This window comes from Mytilus trossulus, chromosome 7 (assembly GCF_036588685.1).
Source record: "Mytilus trossulus isolate FHL-02 chromosome 7, PNRI_Mtr1.1.1.hap1, whole genome shotgun sequence".
NCBI lineage: Eukaryota > Metazoa > Mollusca > Bivalvia > Mytilida > Mytilidae > Mytilus > Mytilus trossulus.
In genome coordinates, this window is record NC_086379.1 from 74395472 (window position 1) to 74422310 (window position 26839).

The 26839-nt window shown below is 32.4% G+C and overlaps 1 protein-coding gene and 1 pseudogene across 1 annotated transcript; both read left to right on the forward strand.

The window, feature by feature from the left end:
• Positions 1-1316: 1316 nt before the first annotated feature.
• LOC134726669 (uncharacterized) lies at positions 1317-7610 on the forward strand. The gene is made up of 8 exons (XM_063591081.1): positions 1317-1833; positions 2975-3033; positions 3657-3710; positions 4295-4348; positions 4861-4941; positions 5586-5642; positions 6887-7156; positions 7563-7610. The coding sequence occupies exons 1-8, from the start codon at positions 1422-1424 to the stop codon at positions 7608-7610; spliced, it is 1035 nt and encodes a 344-aa protein (XP_063447151.1). The 5' UTR covers positions 1317-1421.
• A 92-nt stretch (positions 7611-7702) lies between these two features.
• Positions 7703-13644, forward strand: LOC134725800 (uncharacterized; annotated as a pseudogene).
• Positions 13645-26839: the final 13195 nt, after the last annotated feature.

The following is a 26839-nucleotide window of genomic DNA, read 5'->3' on the forward strand; positions in this document are numbered from 1 at the left end:
GCCGGGATTCGAACCCATGCTACTGTGATATATATATATATATATACAACTCGTCTAAACATCAACCTAACAATGTTAGATCTGTAAATTTGCTTTCGCAAATTTTTGGTTCTTCCCTCGCCGGGATTCGAACCCATGCTACTGTGATATCGTGACACCAAATCGCCTGCACTGCAGCCGTCCCGCTAGACCACACGACCACCTGGGCTCTCAAAAAAAGAGCTTTCGGTGGCCATATGTTACCTTTCCACGTCAGTTTTCATCTAGCGGCGTACTACAGTACATGATATATAAGGCATGAAGATGTTATTGTTACAGATCAGCTAAATTATCTATAGTAAAGGATCCTACAAATATATATATCAATCCTACAGATATATATATCAATTTGCAGGAATTGACCGAAAAGCAACAAGAGTGGACACACTTATATTTCTCGCCTGTTCTAATATTCTCATTTTAATTTATGTTGATAATACAAAAAAGATTTTTTTCTTCAAGCATTACTTTAAATTAACATGTAAGTGATAAATGTAATGCATTAAAGTCGAACTAAACCCTTTCACACAGACATGTAGGCTTTACAATCATTCCTAACATCGAATTCCGTTAGCATATTGCTAAAATTTTCTCAGAAACAAACCTCATAGAAAAAAATGAACCATGAAATGATGTCAAGGTAAAATGACACATGCCGGACAGATTGGTACACCCTACAATTATTAAATACGCCATACATAGTTTGACTATCCTAAAGTATCTGAAAAACAGACCAATTCAAAGAAATCCAACATTGGCATATGAACCATGAACGTAAGGTAAAAGTTCGACGAAACAAAAATATTAATTTTAAATTACCCATTTAGGTTGCAAAATCCCGGCAATTTTCCCAGGAGTAACGAGAGTTATTGCCTGTTTTATATATACTAACAGCATTACATTTTTATCCTATTAAGTAGCTGTCTGCCTAAGAATCATGCAAAATCAAAAATTAGTGGCAGACCCATTATTACATATTTCACTGAAATTGGCTGTAATATCAAGAAAAAGATGTAATAATATCATTAAACTTAATAATTCCTACTGATATGGGTCGATTTGGTTTTTATCAGATCATTCAGTTCATGGATTTTGAAGAAATGCACTGTTGTTTCCTTTATAAATTTTACATTTTTAAATTGAAATAAAATCTTTTATCGGTTACATTCATTAAAAATCTTTATTAAATCTGAAAGATAATTGTTTTACTATCCAATTTTGAAAAGAAAATGATTTGGAAATAAATAAATTAATTTGCTAAAATTTAAAGAAATTTGTATTGTAATCAGTGTATTGGTTGCTAATGGAAGCTTCAAATTATCTCCCCTTTCGTGACTCTCCAGTGTAGAAATACAATTACCCTACAGTTGTATAGTAACAATATGGCTGAGGAAGTAGACATCTCAGAGCAGACTACACATTTATGCAGCCTTTCTCACTTTTCTAAGACTCCATGTTCACATGTTTCAACCTCAGAAAATGCTTCAAAGTTAATTTATTTGAAAGAATGTAAGAAGTCAGTATCAAATCACTTACGTTCATTGAACATTTCATACGATGAGAACATTTTGACAGAAGGTCTTCTTATATGTTTACGTGTTGGTATATTTCGTTTAATGCCACATTTCACTGTTTGCCCTTATCATCGGTCATCTTTGGGGTTGAATTGGAAGAGGAAAACATCATGTGTATTTCCTGGCCATACTGGAAAGAGTAAAGGGGATAGACCGATATCATACAGGACCAGCTACGCTCTGATTTCACAGGGAGGAACATTCTTGCCAATAGGATCAGGTAGGTTATTTCAGAGTTTTGAAATAATTATATTCTCATAAATGGTTGTATCTTTTTTGTCATTGATGCCCAAATAATGGAGTTACCATTTGATTTGTAAAAAAGGGGGGGGGGGGGTAGGATGAAATTAAAAATAAGCAGGACAAGAGTTTTGGTAAAGAAAACACTTAAACAGGATTAGCAACTGGGTCACAAAAACCAGGATATAAAGAATATCACACTTGGAGAAAATAAATAAAATTAATTCCTGCAAAAAAAAAAATCAGTTTGTAAGCCAATTTTATTGACAGTGTATCCCAAGATCTTATAATTTCCACAATTATGTTCTAATTGCTGGAAATTAAATTGCCATATTCAAAGTAAATGGAAGAAGAGATATAACACAATATAGAAACCATATATAGTACTTTGTGCATTTACATGAAAACTCAGAACATTTACATTAAAAAATGTCCTACTATTTACTTGCTCACTTGTTGGTACATGTATAGTCTATGAATGGGTAGCTTACTCAAAATGATCTACATTTTGTAGCTACAATGTTTAGCAGGTTATTCAACCGTTATATCTAATCGAGTTTGATCTTTTAAAAAAAAAATATGCCATGAATGTCATGAATGTTATTAGCTTTTCAGCATGTTTAGTATACATAATACATTTGAAAATAAGAAGATGTGGAATGATTGCCAATTAACTAATGATGGGACAATTAACTCTCAATAAAAAAAATTAATGTTTGCAAGTATAGGTAATTAACTTACATGGCATTCAACAAAGAACATTTGCTTACTTCACATAGAAAGTTTTAATTGTTTAAAGGGTCAATGCAAGATTTGTGTAAAACAATCCAAACAAAAACAAAACATGCTGATTTTGTCATTCTTTTACTGTAGCAAAAATCAGGACCCTGTAATTCAGCTGGTGTCTTTGGTTGCTGTTGATTTTCATTTTTTTAATGGCCATTCATTTAGTTGTCTCTTTTCCTATAGTTTCTTACTCATTTTGGTTAAAAAGGTTGGACAAACTATTCATTGATATGCTTGTGGGTGTTTCATACAATGTATATTCCTAAAAGTTAATAAGGATTCAATTGAAAATAAATGTGTTATATTTTTATTTATATTGTTATATTTTATTTCAGCTATCTGTAAAGTCTGCAAAACAAAAACATGTAACATCCTAGAATTATTTCCTGATATGGTAAGAATAAACTTACTTCAAGTAATTTTTTATCACATGTCACTCAACTGTATACAAAATAACATGTATGATTAAAGGCTTCCTTTATAATAAATGTAATACAGGATAGTTTTTATATTATTTATATATAGTCAAACAGTCAGTGTCTCCTTAAAAACTTATGGAATGTGGATACTGACAATGTATGACTTAGGAGGAACATAAAAAAATAGTCAATATTTATAATATGTACATGTATAATTATGCATTAAGCATACCAATCCAAACCTGACAGAGAAATATTTCATGCTACGTTCATTTCCTAAATTGATAATTCAGAACTATCTATTTTTTGTTGTTGTAATTATATTTTTTTTTTCAATTGTTAGATATGCATAATGATAATCCTTACATGTTTTATATAAACAAAAACAGATGTGGTATAATTGTCAATGAGACAACTCTCCATACAAGACCTAAATTAGTAAATATAAGCAATTATAGGTTACAGTACAGCCTTCAATATGGAGCCTTGATTCACATCACAGGTATATTTTTAAAAGTAAACACACTACCAGTTTGTTATTTATTATTTTCCTAAATGATTTTTGAGTACAACATGTATATATTTATCTTTATTTTAGATGGACATTATTCCTGGTGATGAGAATTCAGGAGAAATAAAAATAAATGATCAGGTATGGATATTTATTTAGTTTATAAAAAAGTATTTCTATTGCAATTATTGTACATGTGTATCAATGATTTTGATTGGATGACAGGTTAACTCAATTTGGGTCAGTAAAACGACAGATTGACGTCCGCAAAGTTTCAAATATAATACAGTTATCTCTTAAATGTGGTATGGGTGCCAATAAGACATGGCTCTATCCAAGACGCAATGTAAATTAAGAAGGAAGAAGATTCACTTTTCAATAATATAGCATTTTTAAAAGCATAATTTAACCTTTCTCAGTAAACAGCAATAATTTAACATGATCTATGCAAAAGAAATTGACCACCAAGACAGCACATTTTTTGGAGATGTCTAGACACACTGAAATACAAAATACACAACTGAAAAATGGTTTGAACAAAATTTCACTGGAGACTCAATCATCTTCTTTTTGTAAAACATCCCCCAATTTATATTTTGAGAGGTAAAAATCCCATTTTGGTGGTCAAGCAATCACTTTTAAAACTACTTGTATTCTGTATACCAAACTAAACTTTAGTTTCAATTTTAGGATACATATATATATTTTATTCATTTATCTTTTAGATGGACATTTATCCTTGTGATATGGATTCTGATGGTCATTATTTAGAGCATAAGGTATGGATTTTTGTGTGATGTTTTTGCTATATATTTGTAATGTGCCATTTAGTATTATTGATGATTTAACAGGAAAACCTCTTAAAAAATATCATAATCACTTCCATTCAATTATAAATAAAATGTGTTATGAGTGCCATTGAGACAGCTCTCAAGCTCAGACATAACTTTACATTACTACAGAGTCTTCAACATGGAATAAAAGCACAAATCCCATAGCCAGTGATCAAAGATCTTCACAGGACGACTGTCAGTTAAAAGATTTACATAGTTTTTTACATACAGAATTCATACCAATTATGATTTAAATTTAAAAAATGGGTATAAACATGGTTTTTATTTAGGATGTACTGGATGAAAAAAAAATTACACAAATGTATTTGCAAAAAGATAAATAATATGATGAAATGGTGATCCAATTCATATTATCTTTTCTATTCTATTCATCATCTCAGTAATTCTGTTTTTAATTACTCTGTATTTTACTGTTCAAACTTCTTTGTTTTTATTAGTTTTCAGTAGTTGAACAGAACCAGACAAGATATAAGGGCATGCAGTCAGAAGATATGACAGCTAAGGAAGAAAATGACATGGTATGAACATTAACACATATTCATAAATAAGAAAAAAATAACTGCTTTTTAAAAATAAATCAACTATAAAAGTTCAATGTCATAGAATTTAACTACCGGTTATATTGCTTTTATAATACCACTCCATTTATACTGGTTAAATTCTTATAAATGATAAAACTTATTTGTGTCAATAAATGAACTTGTGTTTTTATACGTCCATCAATTTCAATTTTGACAGGAGGAATTATGGTATTCAAGTGTCAGCCGTCCGTCCTTCCGTCTGTCCATTGTAAACATTTTGCACTGTAACTAGAGAACAATTTACCCAAATTTCTTCAAACTGAGCATAGTTGAGTCTTATGATAGTCAAACGATCTGTATACCTGAAAATGAGACCGTCAGTCTGTCCCATGAAATTTTGTCACATTTTTTTTAGATCCTGTTTTTTTCAAATTTGGTATCCATGTTCATATATATATTAGAGCTATCTATACCAGGTGCTATGTTTTCAGATTCATCACTAAACAAATTCCTGTTTACCCTGTTCCTTTTTTGGAATGAGGATGAGCAAGATATAATTAAAACATATCTTGTATTCTTCTTGCATGTATTGCACACATGTATGTTTGTAATTAGAACCTGAAATAAATTCCTCTTTTCAGATAAGTGAAGATGAAGCATCTATATGGATTTCACAGTCTGATTCAGAAAATTATACGGTATTTTTTTTAAAGAATTACACAATAGAAAAAAAGGATATACACTGTATATATAGATTCATTATACAAAATTAAAACAGCCACATATAAGTTATAACATATATTGATATATCCTCATAAACATTTCCTTGTATGAAGTATTTTAAGCCTTTTTATACCTTGATAGTTCAGCTTTACTAACTCAATTTCAGTAAGTTGTTTAGACCCCCCATCTTTAAAAAAAAGAAGGAAAATATATATGCCCTACCAAGAATCTAGATAAAAAAATGTAGTAAACACACAGTCAATATGGACCCACAATCAAAGTTTTGGGGGTATATAGGAATCACCCTGTCAGTCTATATAAAAAAGAAGATGTGGTATGATTGCCAATGAGACAACTCTCCATAAGAGACCAACATGACACAGAAATTAACAACTATAGGTCACCATAGGGACTTCAACAATGAGCAAAGCCCATACCGCATAGTCAGCTATAACAGACTCCTAAATGACAATTTAAAACAATTCAAACGAGGACACTAACGTCCTTATTTATATAAAAAAATTAACAAATTAATAACAAATATTTAACACATAAACAAACGACAACCACTGAATTACAGGCTTTTGACTTGGGACAGGCTCATACATATATCTTGTAAGTGCAACTCCTCCCAAACAAATTGACAGATACTAATGAATTTTTACACAGTTGCAGTCAAAACCTGAGGATATACATGAAGAAGAAAAAAACCTGGTTCAAAATATTTAAAGGGAGATAATTGAACTTACTTAGTTTGATATTGCAATATGTGGTAACAGGTCTTGTAAGCGCAACTTCTTCTTAAAGCCTTGATGGATACTGATGAAACTTGACACACTTGCAGTACATAATCTGAGAATGTGCATGAAAGACAAAAATCCTGGTCCAAAATATTTTAAGGGAGATAATTGAACTAATTTAGTTTATTGGAAGTGGGGGTATCCTTTAGTGAGTTAACTCACAGTTCTATGCAACTCTTGGAATGTCAGATACAATCCACTCTCGTTTCATTTTATTTATATCCCTCAAACAGAAAATGAGTTATGACGACCCCAACAATCTATAATTTCACATTAAAATTTTAACCACCCCAACAGAAAAAAAATCTTTGGCGTTCCATGCCATTGCCAATGATTCAAGACAGATGATTTAAAAAAAAGCAATCTGAGTTATATGTATTTAAAAAAATGAAATCTATTGCAATTCCTATTTTTTAAAGGTTTCTCTGCCATCATCTCAGATATCATCATGGAGTGCAGAAAATGACATACAAAGAAACACATTAGAGGAAATAAACAGTGCACTGAACATTATTGGTGGGGGGAAAATCAGTCCAATTACATACCAAATAAGGAAGGATGTTAACGAACTCAAACCAAGAACAGTGCGCAGCCTGAAGAGAAAAGCATCTGCTACGGTTCATGAAGCTCTTGACTGTCTTGCACCATTTCAAGCAAAAAAAGTTTGGCAACTCATATATATGGACATGGTAAATATACTGCCCTTGAAACAAACTATTTTTGAGATTAATGTAATATATTTTATACTTGGCCTATGTAAAAAGTATTTGCAATTTGAGTAAACAGTCACAAGTCATAGAATATAGAATCTAACCCCCTAACATTATTTGTCAATGATGAAATAAATTAGTCTTAGCAAACAATTTTGATTTAAATGTCTTCCCAAAGGTCATTATAAAACATCTGCTCTGAAACCATTTGAAACTTCTGGCAATTATTTGCTATCACATGTGTTTGACCCATTTATATACACATTTTGATTTGACAACTGTTTGAGGAGTTATAGAATTTTCACATTTCTACTGGGTATTTCAAAATGCTGCATGCTTGGCAGAGAAGCAGCAAATACCAATTTCAAGTATTTGGTTTTACCAGGCTGAGAGTCGAACTCACAACCTACCGCACTCAAGCCGATTACGCTAACCATTACATCACTGAGGCAGATACCCTTATTTGAGATTATAATTTAAAAATATAACTTAAATGTTAATTTTTGAAATGTTATTTCAGTGTTCAACACCATCACCTAAAGTAGATGAGCTGGTTGTTCAACTCTTCAAAGAATCAACTGACAAGTGTACCAAAAAGCAGTTTCTGTCAATGATCTCATTAAATTACACAAAGCAGCAGCTGAGAGACATATTTCCTGGCATTAGCATATATGAGATTGACCAAGCCAGAATACATGCAAAGACTTGTGGAAAAGGTATTACACTCTTCATAATCAGTTCTGTATGTATCTCTTAGGATATTACACCCACTCTTTGAAATACCAAAGTTACAAAAATGACAAATTGAGGATTTGTTTGTAAATACTGAAACCATTTATTTATAATATTTTAAAAGTACATGTATCAATGTCATTTGCAGTGATTATGAAAGGACACTGTCAGTCTTTGCATCAAAAAAATGTAAGTGGTACTTTTCTCTTGGCCAGACACAATCAAAGCTTGTATTTTAAAGAGTCCTGTTTGCTTGATTTCAGATTTATTTTTACATTCATAGCTTTTCATTAGCATCCTTAGATTTGGTTAATTTTGTTCTTAAAAGCAAGTTCTACTGAGTAATTGATTATACATACATGGCTCTTGAACTTACTTTTTACTAAAATGTATATTTGTTGTATCATTTGTGAGCATAACATCTATTTGATATATTTCAGGTGTTCCACCTCCAATTAAAGAAAAATGTGTTCGCCAAAAAATGAATAAAGATAAGCTTGATCATGCACTAGATTTCTTCCTGAATCCTTCATTTCATCAGGTAAATATATTTTCATTATGTTGCCTGTGAGCATGTGGAAAGATCACCTTCTGTCGTCTTGCATCTGCTTCGTAGTACATGTATGTGTGGTCTTCACAAAATTTTCTCAACTAGGTCATGTAGGTGTCAGAAGCTTTATCTTATGTGCTATACTGTGAGAAGTGATTTTTTTGCGGCTGCTCATCGAACTCCTGCTTAAACTTGCTGTTTCTTAAGGACATACTTCTTCCATGGAAGCCCATCTAATCAATTTGTAAAATTTTATTTATTTTACTAACTAACTTTGAAACCATTTGTTTTTTTTGAATGGTCATGATCTGCTAAACTTCAAAATTTTAAAATGATAATATTGATAAGATGAATACCTGAAATAATTTGCATAATCAGTATTTCAGAATGTGATAGATTATGAAACATGTGTCCTAAGTATTTGTCTGTAATGTATTTATTTTTCAGGTAACTTCAGTTGGCACTAAGCAGATGCATTTACGAAATGGAGAAGTCATCACCATCCCACAGGTTGTAAGGACAGCATGTCACTCAACACTAGTGACAATTTACCAATCATTCTGCCAAGAAACAGATTTCTCACCTTTGTCCAGAGCCACTCTTTTCAAAATTTTGGCTGCATGTCCTGCATCAAAAAGAACTAATCTAAAAGGACTGGATAATGTTGCAGCAGATGGTGCTTTGGGATTTGAGACTCTATTATCAACTCTGTCAAGCATTGAAAGATATGTGTCAGATAATGACAAGCTAATACAAGTTAAGGAATGCAGAGAAAACCTGTTAGCAGCAAAGCTTTACTTGAAAACAGATTTCAAGGCTCACATTAAGCAAAAGGATAGATGTGCTGATCACTGCATTAGTTTTGCCCTTTCTGATCCTATGGATCAGAAACATCAGCAGCTGTGCAGTGATCACATTCATGACACAAGCTGTGACCGGTGTGATTTATTTACCAACACTGTTCTGGAGGTCAAAAGCCAGATCCGTAATTTAGGAGGTATGATACACTGTTAGTAAAACAAATACTGAATTACAATGTCAAAAATATTATTTGTATGCCCCACCTATGATTGTAGAGGGGCATTAGGTTTACTGGTCTGTGGGTCTGTTCGTTTGTCTGTCTGTCCACTGTCAGGTTAAAGTTTTTAGTCAAGTTAGTTTTGATGAAGTTGAAGTCCAATTAAATTGAAACTCAGTGCACTTGTTCCCTATGATATGATCTTTCTAATTGTAATGCCAAATTATAGATTTGACACCAATTTCACGGTCCACTAGACATAGATAATGAGAGACCTGTGTCGGGTTAAAGTTTTTGGTCAAGGTAGTTTTTGATTAAGTTTTAGTCCAAACAACTTTAAACTTAGTACACATGTTCACTATGATATGATCTTTCTAATTGTAATGCCAAATTATAGTTTCGACACCAATTTGACAGTTTTGGAGTGTTTGTTTGTCATCAGTAATTAATCTGTAACTCAGTGCATCAACAACAGTGTCAGTTTATATAGATTTTAATAAAATTATTGTAATAAGAAAGTAAACTAGACTGAAATGTTTTTTAACTATTGCAGATGAACTTCCACCAGATTTACTATCTGACATATATGGTGACATTGAATCAGCCTGTGAAAGAATAACAGATTGGAAAAGACACATTGTAAGAACCATCAACCAAGACAAAGGCCGCAGTGATCTTTTGAAGAGCCTTTCACCAGAACAAGCAGTCATTGTCATGGACTGGGCCATGAAATTCTTACCCATGTCTTTTAGGGAAAAACAAAGTGACTGGTTTGGACAGAAAGGTGTCAACTGGCATGTCTCTGTTTGTATTTATAAGTCAGAGAATGAAGAGTTGAAGGTTTGTATTATTATTTTTTTTTATAAAAAAAAGTGTTTTGGGGTATATCTACCAACCCACTCCCCCACCAGCACCCTACACAAAAGAAAAACTTTTTTTTTTTTTAAATAAATGAAATAAAAGTAAATAAAAACTACTGTGGTCAGAGCTCACACAATTATACCCCTGATCCTTGCAAATTTCATGTTTTGGTATTGGGAACTCCAAAAATCAATTTGATCAAGTACAAAATAGGAGGTGCACACTGGCATAATATGATTGAGATTCTCAAAAAGTTTCATTACAAAGAAGGGGTAATGCAAATTGTACACAATTTGGTTTAAGATATGTATCTATAAAATAGGTCAAACACTGTACTCAATGCTTCTGTCAAAAGATATCTGGATGCAAAAGATAAAAAAAATCATAGGTCAATGAGATATTTACCAAAGATATATGGCAGGAAAAACGTTATTTCTCGATTTTTTTACCAGTTTCATTTCTAAATAACTATTGAAAAGATTTTGTAAGGTTATAAAAATGGCTTATAACTGAACAAGTAAAAGATTTATGATAAATTAGGGGTAAGCATTCAAAAATATTTATGACAGTCAAATGGATAAAACCTGAGGATTCCTAAAGTCTGACAAAAATTACAAAACATGACTAGCAAACATCTTTTAAAAATGTCTTTTCTATTTCAGCACAGAACTTTTGCACATTGTGTAGAAGCAACCAAACAGGACTGGTATACTGTGTCTGCACTTTTGGAGCATACTTTGCAGACCATCAAACGCCAGTTGCCAAATATCAAAACTGTCTTCTTACGCAGTGACAATGCTGGCTGTTACCATTGTGGTAACCTTTGGTTCTCCATTCCTTTTATTAGTGAAAGGACAGGTATGTTGTATGTAGGTTAAGAATTTACCATTGATAAGTATGTATCAAATGTTACCTGATTTTCTTACTTGATTTTCTTATCTAAAAATACTTTATTGCACACAAACAATTTATGGATGGATAGGGGTAGAACATGATAATAAAAACTAAATATTAAGGACTAGAGCATGATGATAAGATTGGAACATTGACCGTTACTTCGTACTGGTCTGACATACAGAGCTTGATTTTTATATGCATAAGGTAACCGTCTGATAGCAGATTGTTAAGAAACAATTGAAGTAATCTTTTGATGTATAGTTTTCTAAATAGTTTTTTTTTATGTAGGAGTTTATATAAAAAGATATGACTTCAGCGAAGCCCAAAGCGGAAAGTCATACTGTGATGCCAAAATTGCTCACATGCGAGGGAAAATCAGACTGCGTTTCAAATGGAAAAAATGTAGTTTGTGCTTCAGATATGAAGTCTGCAATAGATGACTATGGGGGAGTTTCTGGATGCCAAGCAGCTCATGTGGAAATCACAAATACTTTGGATGATCATAGAGCAACTGGTCTGATTAAAGGAATCTCCAAAATATCCAATATAGAGTTTCAGGAAAATATGCAAATAACTATGTGGAAAGCATATGGTATTGGCCAAGGGAGAAATATATCTGTTCAGGGACAAATGAATAGTCAAGATGAAAGGTTGGTACAATTTACTAAACATAATAATATTTTGCATGGTATATGTTGTTTCAGCTGCCTAGCAAATATGCCTATCCTGACATTGATTTGGATAATAGATTATTTGTCTATGTGTTTTATAGCATGAAAACAATGGGTCCCCATTTTAAGTGAATTAGTAATTCAAAAGAATGGATTTGGGTATTAAAATTCATGACACAAAATCAATTCATGGACCACTATCCACAATCTACCAAATGATGATAATGGTGTTGATGTAAGCAGTTACATGTCACAGTACAACCTTAAACTATTGACAAAAATCATTCTGTTTAGATAGTTTGACATTATATATATGTGAAGTTTCATATAATAACAACTGTTAAAACAAAAACCAATATGATAAATAGCAATTAATGACTTGAGACCATATTGGTCATGTTTCTGTTCACACAATCATGTTTTATTAAAATACATACATGTATAATCATGATTTATTTTTATAAAAAGATGAATTTGAATTTTATAAACTTTTTTCAGGTCATTGAAAGTGATAGCTGATTTTAAACCTCCAATGAAGGTGGAAGGATCCATAAAGCAGAGTTCTGCAGGTGATGGTTTCAGTTGTCAAGAAGGTTGTGTTCAGACCTTTACCTCATTTATGGATATGCATATGCATTGTCTGATTGGTGATCACAACTATGATCTACAACAAATGTCAACTTATGACAAGATTAAGCTCAGATGGTATGATGCTTGTATAAACTTGTCTGAAATATTGAATTTTAATCGAACTGATGCTTCTCAACCAAATATCTCACAAGATATAGCCAAAGAACAACAAGGTTGGGCCTTAAAAAAAGAAAGGAAGCATGTGAGATTTTCAGACAAAGTTAAATTATATCTAAAGTCAATATTTGAAGATGGTGAAAAGAGTGGGAACAAGATGAATGCTGGCACTGTAGCAAGAAATATGAGAGTTGCACTGGAGAATGGTACCAAAATGTTTTGCAACAGTGAATACTTAAATGCTAGTCAAATCACATCTTACTTTTCACGGTTAACTGCAGAGAAAAAAATGCCATCAAAGTCTTCAGAGGATATTGACAGTGCGGTAGCTCTTATCGAGAGGTTTGAAGCCATAGAAGAAATAACAGCTTTAATCTAACAATGATTTTTTTAATAGTACTGTGTAATTTGTGTTAGTTGTGTCATTTATACTGAACACACTTCTTTTTTTAGGTTAACCATTGTTTTTAACACATTGATTTTATAAGAACATAATTATAAAATGATATAGCTAAATTCATTTTTGAATACAATACGTTGACAACAAATTTTGTCATTGTAAACCATATATTTATTTATACTGCAAGCCTTTTATTTGAGCAGTCAAAATGCATTGGCAGTATATTTTTGTGTGATATACTGTCACTGAAGGTATATCACCTTCTTTGTGACGCTGACAATGTGTTTCCATAGAGTTTTATTGATGAAGTCATTAAGTAATACAGGTTCACGGAATCTTGACGTCATCCGCTTCAAATTCAAAATATTGGTTTTTACCCAAAATATTTCTTTTGTAAGAAATTTAAGAGTTGCAGTATATAGAGAATAACCATACATTGTCTTACGATATAAATTGTATTTTTACTCAGCTCGAAACAGGATAGAAATGCTCAGGAAAGCCTTGATTTCTTCCTGTTTCTAATCCTTGTACCAATAAATTTTATATTTTTAGACACGGTATGGTTATTCTATATATATATATATATATATATATATATAACTATATATATAGGGTTAGTAATATTATTCTCATTTACAATCCTTTATTATGCACATGCAGAAAAACCGGAAAACTAATATTAAATTAATTTAGACATATAAGGATAAAATGTGCAAAATTACAGTAAAGATAGTGACAACAAGTGTGGTCAGAGCTAGTGATTACTTTTTACAGTCTATACAATGTCCTTGTAAATTCAGTTCTTGTTTATAGAGAATTAAAGTTATTGTGACTGCATGTATGTATAAGTAAATAAAGTACTGAAAATATTTTTGTCATTGATATTTTTATGTACAGATGGCAAAATTTGCAAAGTTAAAACTGAAATTTGTTTTGGCTCCAAGTAAATAAAAAAAAAATGACTTCAAATAGATTTAACTATACATATAATTAGTATGCATTTTTCTAGGCTTTGTAGAAAGTTACTACTGCCCATGATTTGATTCTAACTTTAAGAGACTACAAGTATATTATGAAAGAATATCAAAATCTAAACAAATCAAAATTATTGGCAAAATAACCCCCCTTTTTTTAAAGAGAATTCTTGCTAATATTGCCTTATAAATGAAAAGTCAATGTCTTTGTCATATAACTATTGAGTTTTCAGTCTGGACACTTTTTATATTCTATTTAAAAAAAAATGAATGGAAGAATAGGGGTTTCAGAAAGGAAAAGTTAAACACAAAAAATTAAAATGTTGATAAATTGTGGAAATTGTTCCAAATAAATAGGGGTCATCTGATATTGCAAACAATAAGTTAATACAATGCAGATGAAAAACAGATTGTCAAAAGACTTGATAAGTAAAATCATGTGCCAAAAAATATTAAAATTGTTGTTTTTTGGGCTAGAAAAATGATGAAAAAAAATCCCATTTTTTTGTTATGTTGCTATGGAAAATTTGGTTACTATGGTGACTGAGGAAATTTTAAATAGTTCATTTACTCTTTAAACATTACATAGTGAATATGGAAATGTGAATTGATAAGATATTAAGACATATTTTAAATTTAAGTATGTAATAAATGTATGTTTTGTATGGTTCTGTTTCCAATAACTTGAAAAATGGACCATTTTATTGTTGCCTAGCAACGGCAACCCTGTATGTTTCCGACTCATTTGAATTTTGTTTTATGAAGTCAAAGTACCAATAGTTGTTGACATATGCATGATATTAAATGATCTTTCAGATAACTTGAGAAAAACACCAATGAATATGTTGTAAAATTTCAAAATTGTCAATAAATTCTAAGAATCAAAACTATGTAATGCTTGGCTAGCAGTCAAATTTTTTTTTGAGAATATCTGTCTATGATATATGCCTAATTTGTTATGCTTATATGTATCTTTCATGTAATAAATTACATTTTTACCTAAAGCATGAATTTTTTTTTCTAATCTAACTTAAAAATTAGTGATTTTTCTGATTTTGCCCAAAATTTCAAACCAAGTTGCTATGGAAACTAAATGGCTTCATTTTGCCTAGCAACGAAAGACTGACGAAAGTTTTATTTTGAATGCTAACTTAGACCATCAATATGAAGTGTTATGCAAATTTTTATCAAAATCTGAGATCATCAGTATGCCACTGTTTGCATGATTCTTAGGCAGACAGCTACTTAAGTATGCAAAAACAGCGTTAAAAATACACAATTCCAATACTTGAAATTCAGCTGATTGGTTGATCTGTCGTGATCCCAAAGATTCACAAAGATACATATAAATACATTTCCTCCGCTGAAATGTAACTCCTCAGTGAAGCTATTGTAAAGGTAATATATTAATGTTGACGTAATCTTCAATATCAAATGACGCTGAAACTGTATACCAAGAGAAGAGAAGACAATGAAATGGTTAAAAAAACATGAATGAGACTTCGTAGACTTGAACCATTGTGCACCCCTTATTGGATCTGCTTATCCTTCCGGAGCACCTGAGATCACCCCCAGTTTTTGGTGGGGTTCGTGTGTCTCAATCTTTATTTTTCTATGTTGTGTTAAGTGTTGTTTGTCTGTTTGTCTGTGTCTGCTTCTTTTTTAACCATGGCTTTGTCATTTTTTTGTTTTTGTTTAATTAATTATGAGATTCAACGTCCCTTTGGTATCTTTTGCCACTCTTTTTCTTATTTCGTTTTAGTTCAATATAATTTTTGGGATTTCTATTTAAAAAACATGGACTTTGCCATTGCCTAAAAATGAGGGTACCAATGTTGTATCCGCAACTTCTCCTGATCCACTTAATATTATTTGATAAAACTTTCTCAGATTCTTCATGATGTAATGCTATTGAGCACCTCCTATTTTGTTTTTGCTCAAAATAATTTTTGGGTTTTCCCCTGCAAAACCATAGACTTTTCAATTGTCCAAAAAACAATCAATACCCAGGGATTCTTACATAAGGTGTAATTAAGAGTAAAATTCAAATCGGAAAGTCCCTAATCAAATAGCAAAATAATAAGCTAAAACACATTAAATGAATGGATACCACCTGTCATATTCCTGAATTGGTACAGGCATTTTCTTATGTAGAAAATGGTGTGAACTAAACCTGGTTTTATAGCTTGCTTAACCTCCCACTTGTATGACAGTCGCATGAAATTACATTATATTGATAACGATGTGTGATCAAAACAAACAGAGATAAAAGAAAAAAATGTCCAAAATAGGGGTACAGCAGTCATTATTGTGTTATAATCTTAATAACTATAAAAACAAACAACTATGTCATCAAAGAAGCGGGAAAAGACATACAGACACAGCACACCAGCAAAAAAGACAAGCATACAAATTTCACTAAAGCACAACAACACTATATGACGGGATGTATAAGTACCGAGCCACGTCAAATGGCCATTATCAAAAATTAACTAAACAGTGAAGGTAACAATACACAGTTAGAAGATTAGTTTCGCATTTTGGCCATGTGTAAGCATAAAAGATTTTGTACAATAAAATTGAATTTAGATAGTTGAAGAATAATATAGCCTTCCAATATAAAAAAGAATATATGGTGTAATTGCCAATGAGACAACTCTTCACAAGAGACCAAATGACACAGAAATTAACAACTATTTGTCACCGTACGGCCTTCAACAATGAGCAAATCCCATACATCATAGTCAGCTATAAACGGTCCTGGAATGACAAATGTAAAAAATTCAAACGAGAAAACTAACGACCTACAAATAAATGTACAAGAAACATATATGTAACACAGCAACCAACGACAACCACTGAATTACAGGCTCCTGACTTAATATTACTACGCAAATAGCACTTTTTCAGAGGTGACCTGTGGGCACCTTTCAGCGTAACTATTATACACGTGTATAACTATTGGAAATCTGTGGACGATGCTCTTTCCATAAATATACTTAACGATTGAATGCTTCTATTTGTAAATGCATTGGATTGTAAAATGCGTATATTTTGTATGAAGCACGCTTCCTTCTATAAAAATGTGCGCACGGTCAACGCTTTTACAACTCTATAGAACTACTAAAAAAAGCATTCAATACTTCTTATTACATTTTTTTTGCTCGGATCATGAAAGTACAATTTCTATCAGGTTCTTTCTTTTATTTATCTGTGCACTTTATTGTGGAAGCAAATAGCCTACATATACATTCATGTGGAAGGTCATGACATCATGAAATGTTACATTTCATTTTGAAATGAAGGTTAATTTCAGAATAATTATAAAAAAGAAGATTTTGGTGTAATTTCCAATGAGATAACTCTTCACAAGAGACCAAATGACACAGAAATTAACAACTATAGGTCACCGTACGGCCTTCAACCATGAGCAAGCCCATACCGCATAGCCTGTCAGCTATAAAAACACGAGATTGATGTTTGCTGATCAAATTAACGTATTATAATGAAATACTAGAACACACCCGCGACTTCGCGGGCATTCTATCACATGAATAATTTTAGCGCATATCTGTGTATTATGAACATTCCTATTACTATAAATATAAAGTGTATTTGCTTTTTACTTTCAATTCTCAGTTTACTAATCGATCTACGGCGGTCATTGATACATTTCACAGACCCTGTCTATTTAATTAACTCTGTGACCGCCGTGGAAATGATATCAGATAGAAAATACACTTTATTCGTAGTATATACATGTATGTTCAAAGAATACTCCCTGGAGGTAACCGTAGCCAGTGCCTATTCCATAACGGTCAACCATCTCGTGATGGCGTCCGTAAAACTTACGAAGAGATGACCTCAACTTCACCACTTGGAACCCTTGATTTAATAGTTTCCTTGTTAGCAGCAACCCTCTATCAAGAAAATCATGATAGGAAACACCAGCCCTGGACTAGCGTATCAACTGGGAGATATATACTCCGTACGCAGGTGCTGCTGGAATGTTGCTACATAGAAATGGAAAGTTCACAATTGGAAAGCTGAAATCATCTCTTTTATCGTAAAGTTTTGTTTTCAACCGACCCTCATTGTTAATTTCTAGATGTAAGTCAAGATATGAGGCAGACTTTACTGTATCTGTTGTATCCTTTATCTCAAGTTCAATGGGATAGATGCGTCCAACATAGTCACCAAATTTTGAATTATTTAGTGAGAGAACATCATCTATATAGCGGAAAGTAAAGTTGAAGGATACAGCTAACTTCTTTTCTTTCTTCTTAATGTGCGGCTGCATGACTATAAGGCGATGTGTGACATCTTTAAATGACCTTTGTGTAACCTTAACCTTCTACATCATGGTCAAATAATAACCTCTTAATAAAGTAATATATAGAGACGTTATGTTTTAGTCATCTAAATAAGTGTTCTCTAGTTGTAGTAAATATTTATCACTTCCTGAAAGTTGACGTTTACGGATTAATAACTCCTACAAGGGTTATCATAGAACCGGGCCCAAATAAAGATTGTAAAGCTTAAAAAGAAAGGTCTCCTCAATTTTCCTTTATATGCAATTGTTTGAGATTTTTGCAAATAACTCGAGTTTCCCACCTATTTTGGGGAAAATAAGGATCTCAGAATTTACTGTTTGTCACTTGCTTAACCACAATATTCAATATTTTCTCAGAATCTTTTATAAAGAAAATACCATACCCCTGTCCCCCCCTTAAAGTAAGATGGTCGGTCTTTTAATACATTGTTACTTGGATGGTGAATTGTCTCAATGGCACTCATACCACATCTTCTTTTTATGAAAAAAGGTCAAGGATTAATGACACATGTCAGACTGATGTGAACTAGTGGAGCATCTGTATACCAAATATTAAAGACCATGCCTCATACTTCACGAGATATGGACCTTAGCAATAAAATTAGATGCAACAGTTATACCACCATCGTCAGTAAAACAGTCCTATGTATTGTAGGCGAGACATAAACCATTGTACTATCAACTGAATGGGGACTTTAGTTTAATTCAGTATTAATACCCTGTCAAGTGAAAGAAATACATACATATTAAATAAAATTACACAAATAATATCTTTATTATCGTGGTCTCAAAACAATAAAATAAATGACAATTTCTCCTTGCACTAAGGGGAGTTTTTCTTTTAAAAACTCAAAAAAGTCAAAGCATTAACAGAGAACAATATAAAATATTGCAAAAATGTCTTTCAATACATGAATAAACTTCTAATTTAAAAAAGAAACCAGAAATGATCCCCTAAACATTTTAAAACATTTTTTCATTCAGAGACTGCTTGAGGAGCAATAACATTAACTTACAAATAGAAACTTGACATGAATATTGGTAGATATCAAAACCTAGTGTACAATTGTTTTAGATTTTAATTTTATATATACCAACTGTCAATCTAATTGTCTTATGCTCATCAGGAACAAAACATTCATTAAACCAAAATGTGTGGTTGTTATGATACACAGCTTTAAATTAATTTTTGATAACTGTTCAGACATTTTATTGGGTCTTACAAGTTCAAACTAATATTTGAAACATAACCATGTGTGAAATATAGATAAGGATGGTTTAATATTGGTAAATAACATTATGCTATCTAATAATTATGCAAAATATAATGTATTAGTTTAAAAAGTTATGTGAAAAAAGTCCAAAATCGAAGAGGTACATATATAATGAATCTGATGAAAAATGAAATTTAGATGAAAGTGACATGTCAAAATAAACGGTCAGTGAATATGTTGTGCAAATGAATTAGTTAAATATCATTAATATTCTTAAAACAACTAATAACAAGAGGCTCTCAAGAGCCTGTATCGCTCACCTGTAAATTTTGGCTTAAATCTTTCATCAATGATTATTTTTGAATTTCAATATATATCAATGAGTGCTTAAAATTGCCACATAACAGTTTGTATCTTTCATATTTTCTTCAATTTTAAGCAAAAAACTGCATTTGACCCCTATGTTTTATTTTTAGCCATAGCGGCCATGTTTGTAGAAAGATCAAAATTTCGGATATAATTTATAAACTAGATACTCTAAGGAACATTCATTTAAAGTTTGGAAGCATTTGGCCCAGTAGTTTCAGAGAAGATGATTTTAAAATGTTCACAAATAAGATGAACAAATTGTGTAAAATTGTCTTTAAAGGGCAACAACTCCTTAAGGGGTCAATTGACAATTTTGGTCAAATTACTTTTTTGTAGATTTTACTTTGCTGAACATTTTTGCTGTTACAGTTACAGAAAACGAATCCTATATTATGTAGGGTTATTGTATGAATATTGGGGAATTGTCCGGAGTAGAATTTAATATTATTGCACGAGCTTGTGAGTGTACAAGGGACAATATTCCCCAATAATCATGCAATAACCCTCATATTTTTTAGCAATATAATATTTGAAAGTGAAAATTGGTTTAAACTAAGATTCTGTCGTTGATGAAGTCATTTTTGAAGATTTATTGCACTAGTGCAATATTGGAATTTATTGCACGCTAACTTTTGGTTATTTTCTGTGGGAAATATTATATTGCTATGCAATAAAAAAGATATACGTACGCCAATTTAGTTGATTATATTAGGAATCACTGAAAACTGAAGCATGACTGGAGTGGGTCCCTCCATGGGCGGATCTAGTTATTTTTAAAAGGGGGTTCACAACCCAGAGTAAAATGGGGGGGGGGGGGGGGAGGAGGTTCCAAAAATAATGTCTTAATACAAATGCATTGATCGTACACAAAACGGGGTTCCAACCCCTGGAACCCTAACCCATTCCGCCACTTCCCATTTAGGTTAGTCAGTGGGCCCCCTCTTATAAAAAGTTCGGGATCCGCCACTTCCTCTCTTAGGTCAGTCAGTGGGCCCCATCTTATAAAAAGTTCGGGATCCGCCACTGCTCTGACTTTTACCTTATATTTTAAGCATTAATTTGGTGTTATTTGGGTCTCAAATCGTAAGAAAAGAAATCTACAGTCTCGACTCTGCTTAAATTTTGTTTCTGACCTTATATAAGCTATTTGAAGATTTCTAAGAAATGAAAAGTGGGTGTTATGGGGCAAAATATTTTACCCTGTATCTAAGGAAAAAAAGGAGTCCGAACATTTGACCAAATCACAAAAACCTCACCTAAGTACATCCTTAAGGTATACAGATTTTTTTCTGAGACAAGTGCCGGTATGTGTACATTGTATGGCATGGGAACAGTTTAACAGTCAATATATATATTCCTGGTATGGCGGACCAAAACAGCTTATTTTCAATACGAAGTTAACAATACGTCATGTCAGTATTTATAGTAAAAAAAATATGGAAAATAAGGGTTGTTATTGGCTTTGAACTAGCTGTCAGTAACTGCGAGTACTCTCAGATCGGTACTAATAGTCTTTTTGTTGTTGGGATGTATAAGTGCTGAGCCACTCTGTTTTTGTTAGATGTATTTCTATCCTTCTGATGTCTTAAGCCTTTTTCAACTGATTTTTATAGTTCGTTCCTATATGTTGTACTGTTACACCACTGTCCAAGGTTAGGGGGAGGGTTGGGATCCCGCTAACATGTTTAACCCCGCCACATAATGTATGTATGTGCCTGTCCTAAGTCAGGAGCCTGTAATTCAGTGGTTGTCGTTTGTTGTTGTGTTACATATTTATGTTTTGTTCATTGTGTTACATTTGTCATTTAGGGCCTTTTATAGCTGACTATGCGGTATTGGTTTTGTACCGTACGCGTACGGTGACCTATAATTGGTAATTTCTGTGTCATGTTCTTTCGTTCTTATGTTGTACTGTTTCACCACTGTCCCAGGTTAGGGGGAGGGTTGGGATCCCGCTAACATGTTTAACCCCGCCACATTATGTATGTATGTGCCTGTCCCAAGTCAGGAGCCTGTAATTCAGTGGTTGTCGTTTGTTGCTGTGTTACATGTATTTGTTTTTCGTTCATTTATTTGTACATTAATTTGGCCGTTAGTTTTCTCGTTTGAATTGTTTTACATTTGTTATTTCGGGGCCTTTTATAGCTGACTATGCGGTATGGGCTTTGCTCATTGTTGAAGGCCGTACGGTTACCTATAGTTGTTAATTTCTGTGTCATTTGGTCTCTTGTTTAGAGTTGTCTCATTGGCAATTACACCAAATCTTCTTTTTTATATATATCATAGAGGGAAATTTTTGTTTACTTAATCTGAGAATGGAAATTGGGAATGTGTCAAAGAGACAACAACCTGACTAAAGAACAGAAAACAGCCGAAACACTGATAAAATTTGTCGTCTTTGTACTGTGTATTGCACATACAAAAACATTGCGGTATGGGCTTTGATCATTGTTAAAGGTCGTACGGTGACCTATTATAGTTGTTAATTTCTGTGTCATTTGGTCTCTTGTGAAGAGTTGTCTCATTGGCAATTACACCACATCTTCTTTTTTATATTAACCGAACAATAATTAATCTGCCCCGTCATTTTTTTAGTACTGCACGAGATTTTTTTTCTCACTGAAAACTTCAAAGTAACAATAGTCACAAGAACAGTCATTGGAACTTTATATAGGGGGGAGGGGGTCTATATAGTTCAAATGAATTTTTGGTGTCTCAGAGTTAAAACATCAAAGGATCTTATTTTGCCGCAACTGTGAATTAAAAAAATTAGAACTCGACTGGCTCTCTTCAACGTAAATTTCGTGACACCCTATGTTAATTTATAGTCAAACCTGATTATTTTTTAAAGCGACCATTATACTTTCACAGCTGGGGAAAAAGGGTTGGGTTTTTTATGCACCAAAAACTTAATTCCCCTAACGTGTGTATACTACGGCAGACACATGTAAAAGCCTTTTTATAGAAGTTTTTTTACAACAATAACTTAAAGATTGATTGATTGATTGATTGTTGTTTGTTTAACGCCACATGAGCACAACCAGGCTATATCGCGGCGAGATTTCATTTAATAAATTGTTTCTTATCTTACCTCCATTTGCTTGAAATAAAATGCCCAAATGTGATGGCGACCTGGTCCTTCCAAAATCAAAATGAAAATGAACAGGTTAAAATCGTGCCATATTTATCTCGATTTAGCTGAAAACTTTCCCGTTGCTCGCCTTAATTTAAAACAATTTGTTGCTTTATAAAACAATATATCGAAGAAAAAAAGGCAATTTATTATTATTGCATGATATTTTTATTGACTTATGAATTAATCTTAAAATGTTTTCTCGTTTTGATAATTTGTCGCGTTATTTAAAACGATTTATTTTTATGGCGATAAAAAACAAATCGGCTAAATGCCTTGTTAGGCATTTTGTCGAAAAAAATAAATCGCAGTAATAAGAAAAAAAAGGCAATTTATTATTATTGCATGATATTTTTATTGACTTATTAATTAATCGTAAATTTTTTTCTCGTTTTGAAAATATGTCGCGTTATTTAAGACGATTTATTTTTCAGGCGATAAAAAACAAAGCGCCTAAATGCCTTGTTAGGCATTTTGTCGAAAAAAATAAATCGCAGTAATGAGAAATAAAGCATTTTCTCGCTAAAAGTTATATCGCCATCTTGGATTATAAGTATTAAAACGAGGGTAATATACGCTTCCGTAAAATATGCCAGCCAAGACAATATTGCACTCTAAATATGCCAAGGCAATAATGCACTCTTATATGCCAAGACAATATTGCATTCTAAATATGCCAAGACAATATTGCACTCTAAATATGCTCAGATAATATTGCGTTCTAAATATGCCAAGACAATATTGCATCCTAAATATGCCAAGACAATATTGCACTCTAAAAGTGCTACGACAATTTTGCACTCTGAATGTGCCAAGACAATATTGCACTCTGAATATGCCAAGACCATATTGCATTCTAAATATGCGAAGACAATATTGCATTCTTAATATGCCAAGACAATATTGCACTCTTAATATGTCAATACAATATTGCACTCTAAATGTGCCAATACAATATCGCACTGTAAATATGCCAAGACAATATTTCACTCTAAATATACCAAGACAATATTGCAGCGTTAATATGACAAGACAATATTGCATCCTAAAACATGCCAAGACAATATTGCACTCTAAATGTGCTACGACAATTTTGCACTCTGAATGTACCAAGTCAATAATGCTCTCTGAATATGCCAAGACAATATTGTACTCGGAATATACCAAGACAATATTGCACTGTAAATATGCCAAGACAATAAAGCATTCTTATATGCCAAGACAATATTGCATCCTTAATATGCCACGACAATAATGCATTCTAAATATTCCAAGACAATATTGCACTCTAAATATGCCAACACAATAAAGCATTCTTATATGCCAAGACAATATTGCATCCTTAATATGCCACGACAATAATGCATTCTAAATATTCCAAGACAATATTGCACTCTAAATATGCCAACACAATATTGCATTCTTAATATGCCAAGACAATATTGCACTCTAAATGTGCTACGACAATATTGCAGCCTTAATATGCCAAGACAATATTGCACTCTTTGTGCAAAGACAATTTTGCATTCTGAATGTGCCAAGACAATAATGCTCTCTGAAAATGCCAAGACAATATTGCACTCGGAATATACCTAGACAATATTGCACTGTAAATAAACCAAGAAAAAATTGCACTCTAAATATGCCAACACAATATTGCATTCTAAATATGCCAAGACAATATTGCACTCTAAATGTGCTACGACAATATTGCAGCCTTAATATGCCAAAACAATATTGCACTCTTTGTGCAAAGACAATTTTGCATTCTGAATGTGCCAAGACAATAATGCTCTCTGAAAATGCCAAGACAATATTGCACTCGGAATATACCAAGACAATATTGCACTGTAATTAAACCAAGAAAAAATTGCACTCTTAATATGCCAAGACAATATTGCACTCTAAATATGCCAAGACAATATTGCATCCTAAATATGCCAAGACAATATTGCACTCTAAAAGTGCTACGACAATTTTGCACTCTGAATGTGCCAAGACAATATTGCACTCTGAATATGCCAAGACCATATTGCATTCTAAATATGCGAAGACAATATTGCATTCTTAATATGCCAAGACAATATTGCACTCTTAATATGTCAATACAATATTGCACTCTAAATGTGCCAATACAATATCGCACTGTAAATATGCCAAGACAATATTTCACTCTAAATATACCAAGACAATATTGCAGCGTTAATATGACAAGACAATATTGCATCCTAAAACATGCCAAGACAATATTGCACTCTAAATGTGCTACGACAATTTTACACTCTGAATGTGCCAAGTCAATAATGCTCTCTGAATATGCCAAGACAATATTGTACTCGGAATATACCAAGACAATATTGCACTGTAAATATGCCAAGACAATATTTCACTCTAAATATGCCAAGACAATAAAGCATTCTTATATGCCAAGACATTATTGCAGCCTTAATATGCCACGACAATAATGCATTCTAAATATTCCAGGACAAAATTGCACTCTAAATATGCCAACAAAATATTGCATTCTTAATATGCCAAGACAATATTGCACTCTAAATGTGCTACGACAATATTGCAGCCTTAATATGCCAAGACAATATTGCACTCTTTGTGCAAAGACAATTTTGCATTCTGAATGTGCCAAGACAATAATGCTCTCTGAAAATGCCAAGACAATATTGCACTCGGAATATACCTAGACAATATTGCACTGTTAATAAACCAAGAAAAAATTGCACTCTAAATATGCCAACACAATATTGCATTCTAAATATGCCAAGACAATATTGCACTCTAAATGTGCTACGACAATATTGCAGCCTTAATATGCCAAGACAATATTGCACTCTTTGTGCAAAGACAATTTTGCATTCTGAATGTGCCAAGACAATAATGCTCTCTGAAAATGCCAAGACAATATTGCACTCGGAATATACCAAGACAATATTGCACTGTAAATAAACCAAGAAAAAATTGAACTCTTAATATGCCAAGACAATATTGCACTCTAAATATGCCAAGACAATATTGCATCCTTAATATGCCAAGACAATATTGCACTCTAAAAGTGCTACGACAATTTTGCACTCTGAATGTGCCAAGACAATATTGCACTCTGAATATGCCAAGACCATATTGCATTCTAAATATGCGAAGACAATATTGCATTCCTAATATGCCAAGACAATATTGCACTCTTAATATGTCAATACAATATTGCACTCTAAATGTGCCAATACAATATCGCACTGTTAATATGCCAAGACAATATTGCACTCTAAATATACCAAGACAATATTGCAGCGTTAATATGACAAGACAATATTGCATCCTAAAACATGTCAAGACAATATTGCACTCTAAATGTGCTACGACAATTTTGCACTCTGAATGTGCCAAGTCAATAATGCTCTCTGAATATGCCACGACAATATTGTACTCGGAATATACCAAGACAATATTGCACTGTAAATATGCCAAGACAATATTGCACTCTAAATATGCCAAGACAATAAAGCATTCTTATATGCCAAGACAATATTGCAGCCTTAATATGCCACGACAATAATGCATTCTAAATATTCCAAGATAATATTGTACTCTAAATATGCCAACACATTATTGCATTCTTAATATGCCAAGACAATATTGCATTCTAAATATGCCAAGACAATATTGCATTCTGAATAAACAGACAATATTGCACTTTAAATATGCCAAGACAATATTGCACTCTAAATATGCCAAGACAATAAAGCACTCT

Bases quoted from the DNA above. Each gene is read 5' to 3' on its own strand.
- LOC134726669 (XM_063591081.1), top strand. From the start codon at position 1,422: ATGGCTGAGGAAGTAGACATCTCAGAGCAGACTACACATTTATGCAGC. The intron at 4,349-4,860 runs GTATGGATTTTT...TGTTTTTATTAG, and splicing joins GTCATTATTTAGAGCATAAG to TTTTCAGTAGTTGAACAGAA. The intron at 4,942-5,585 runs GTATGAACATTA...TCCTCTTTTCAG, and splicing joins CTAAGGAAGAAAATGACATG to ATAAGTGAAGATGAAGCATC.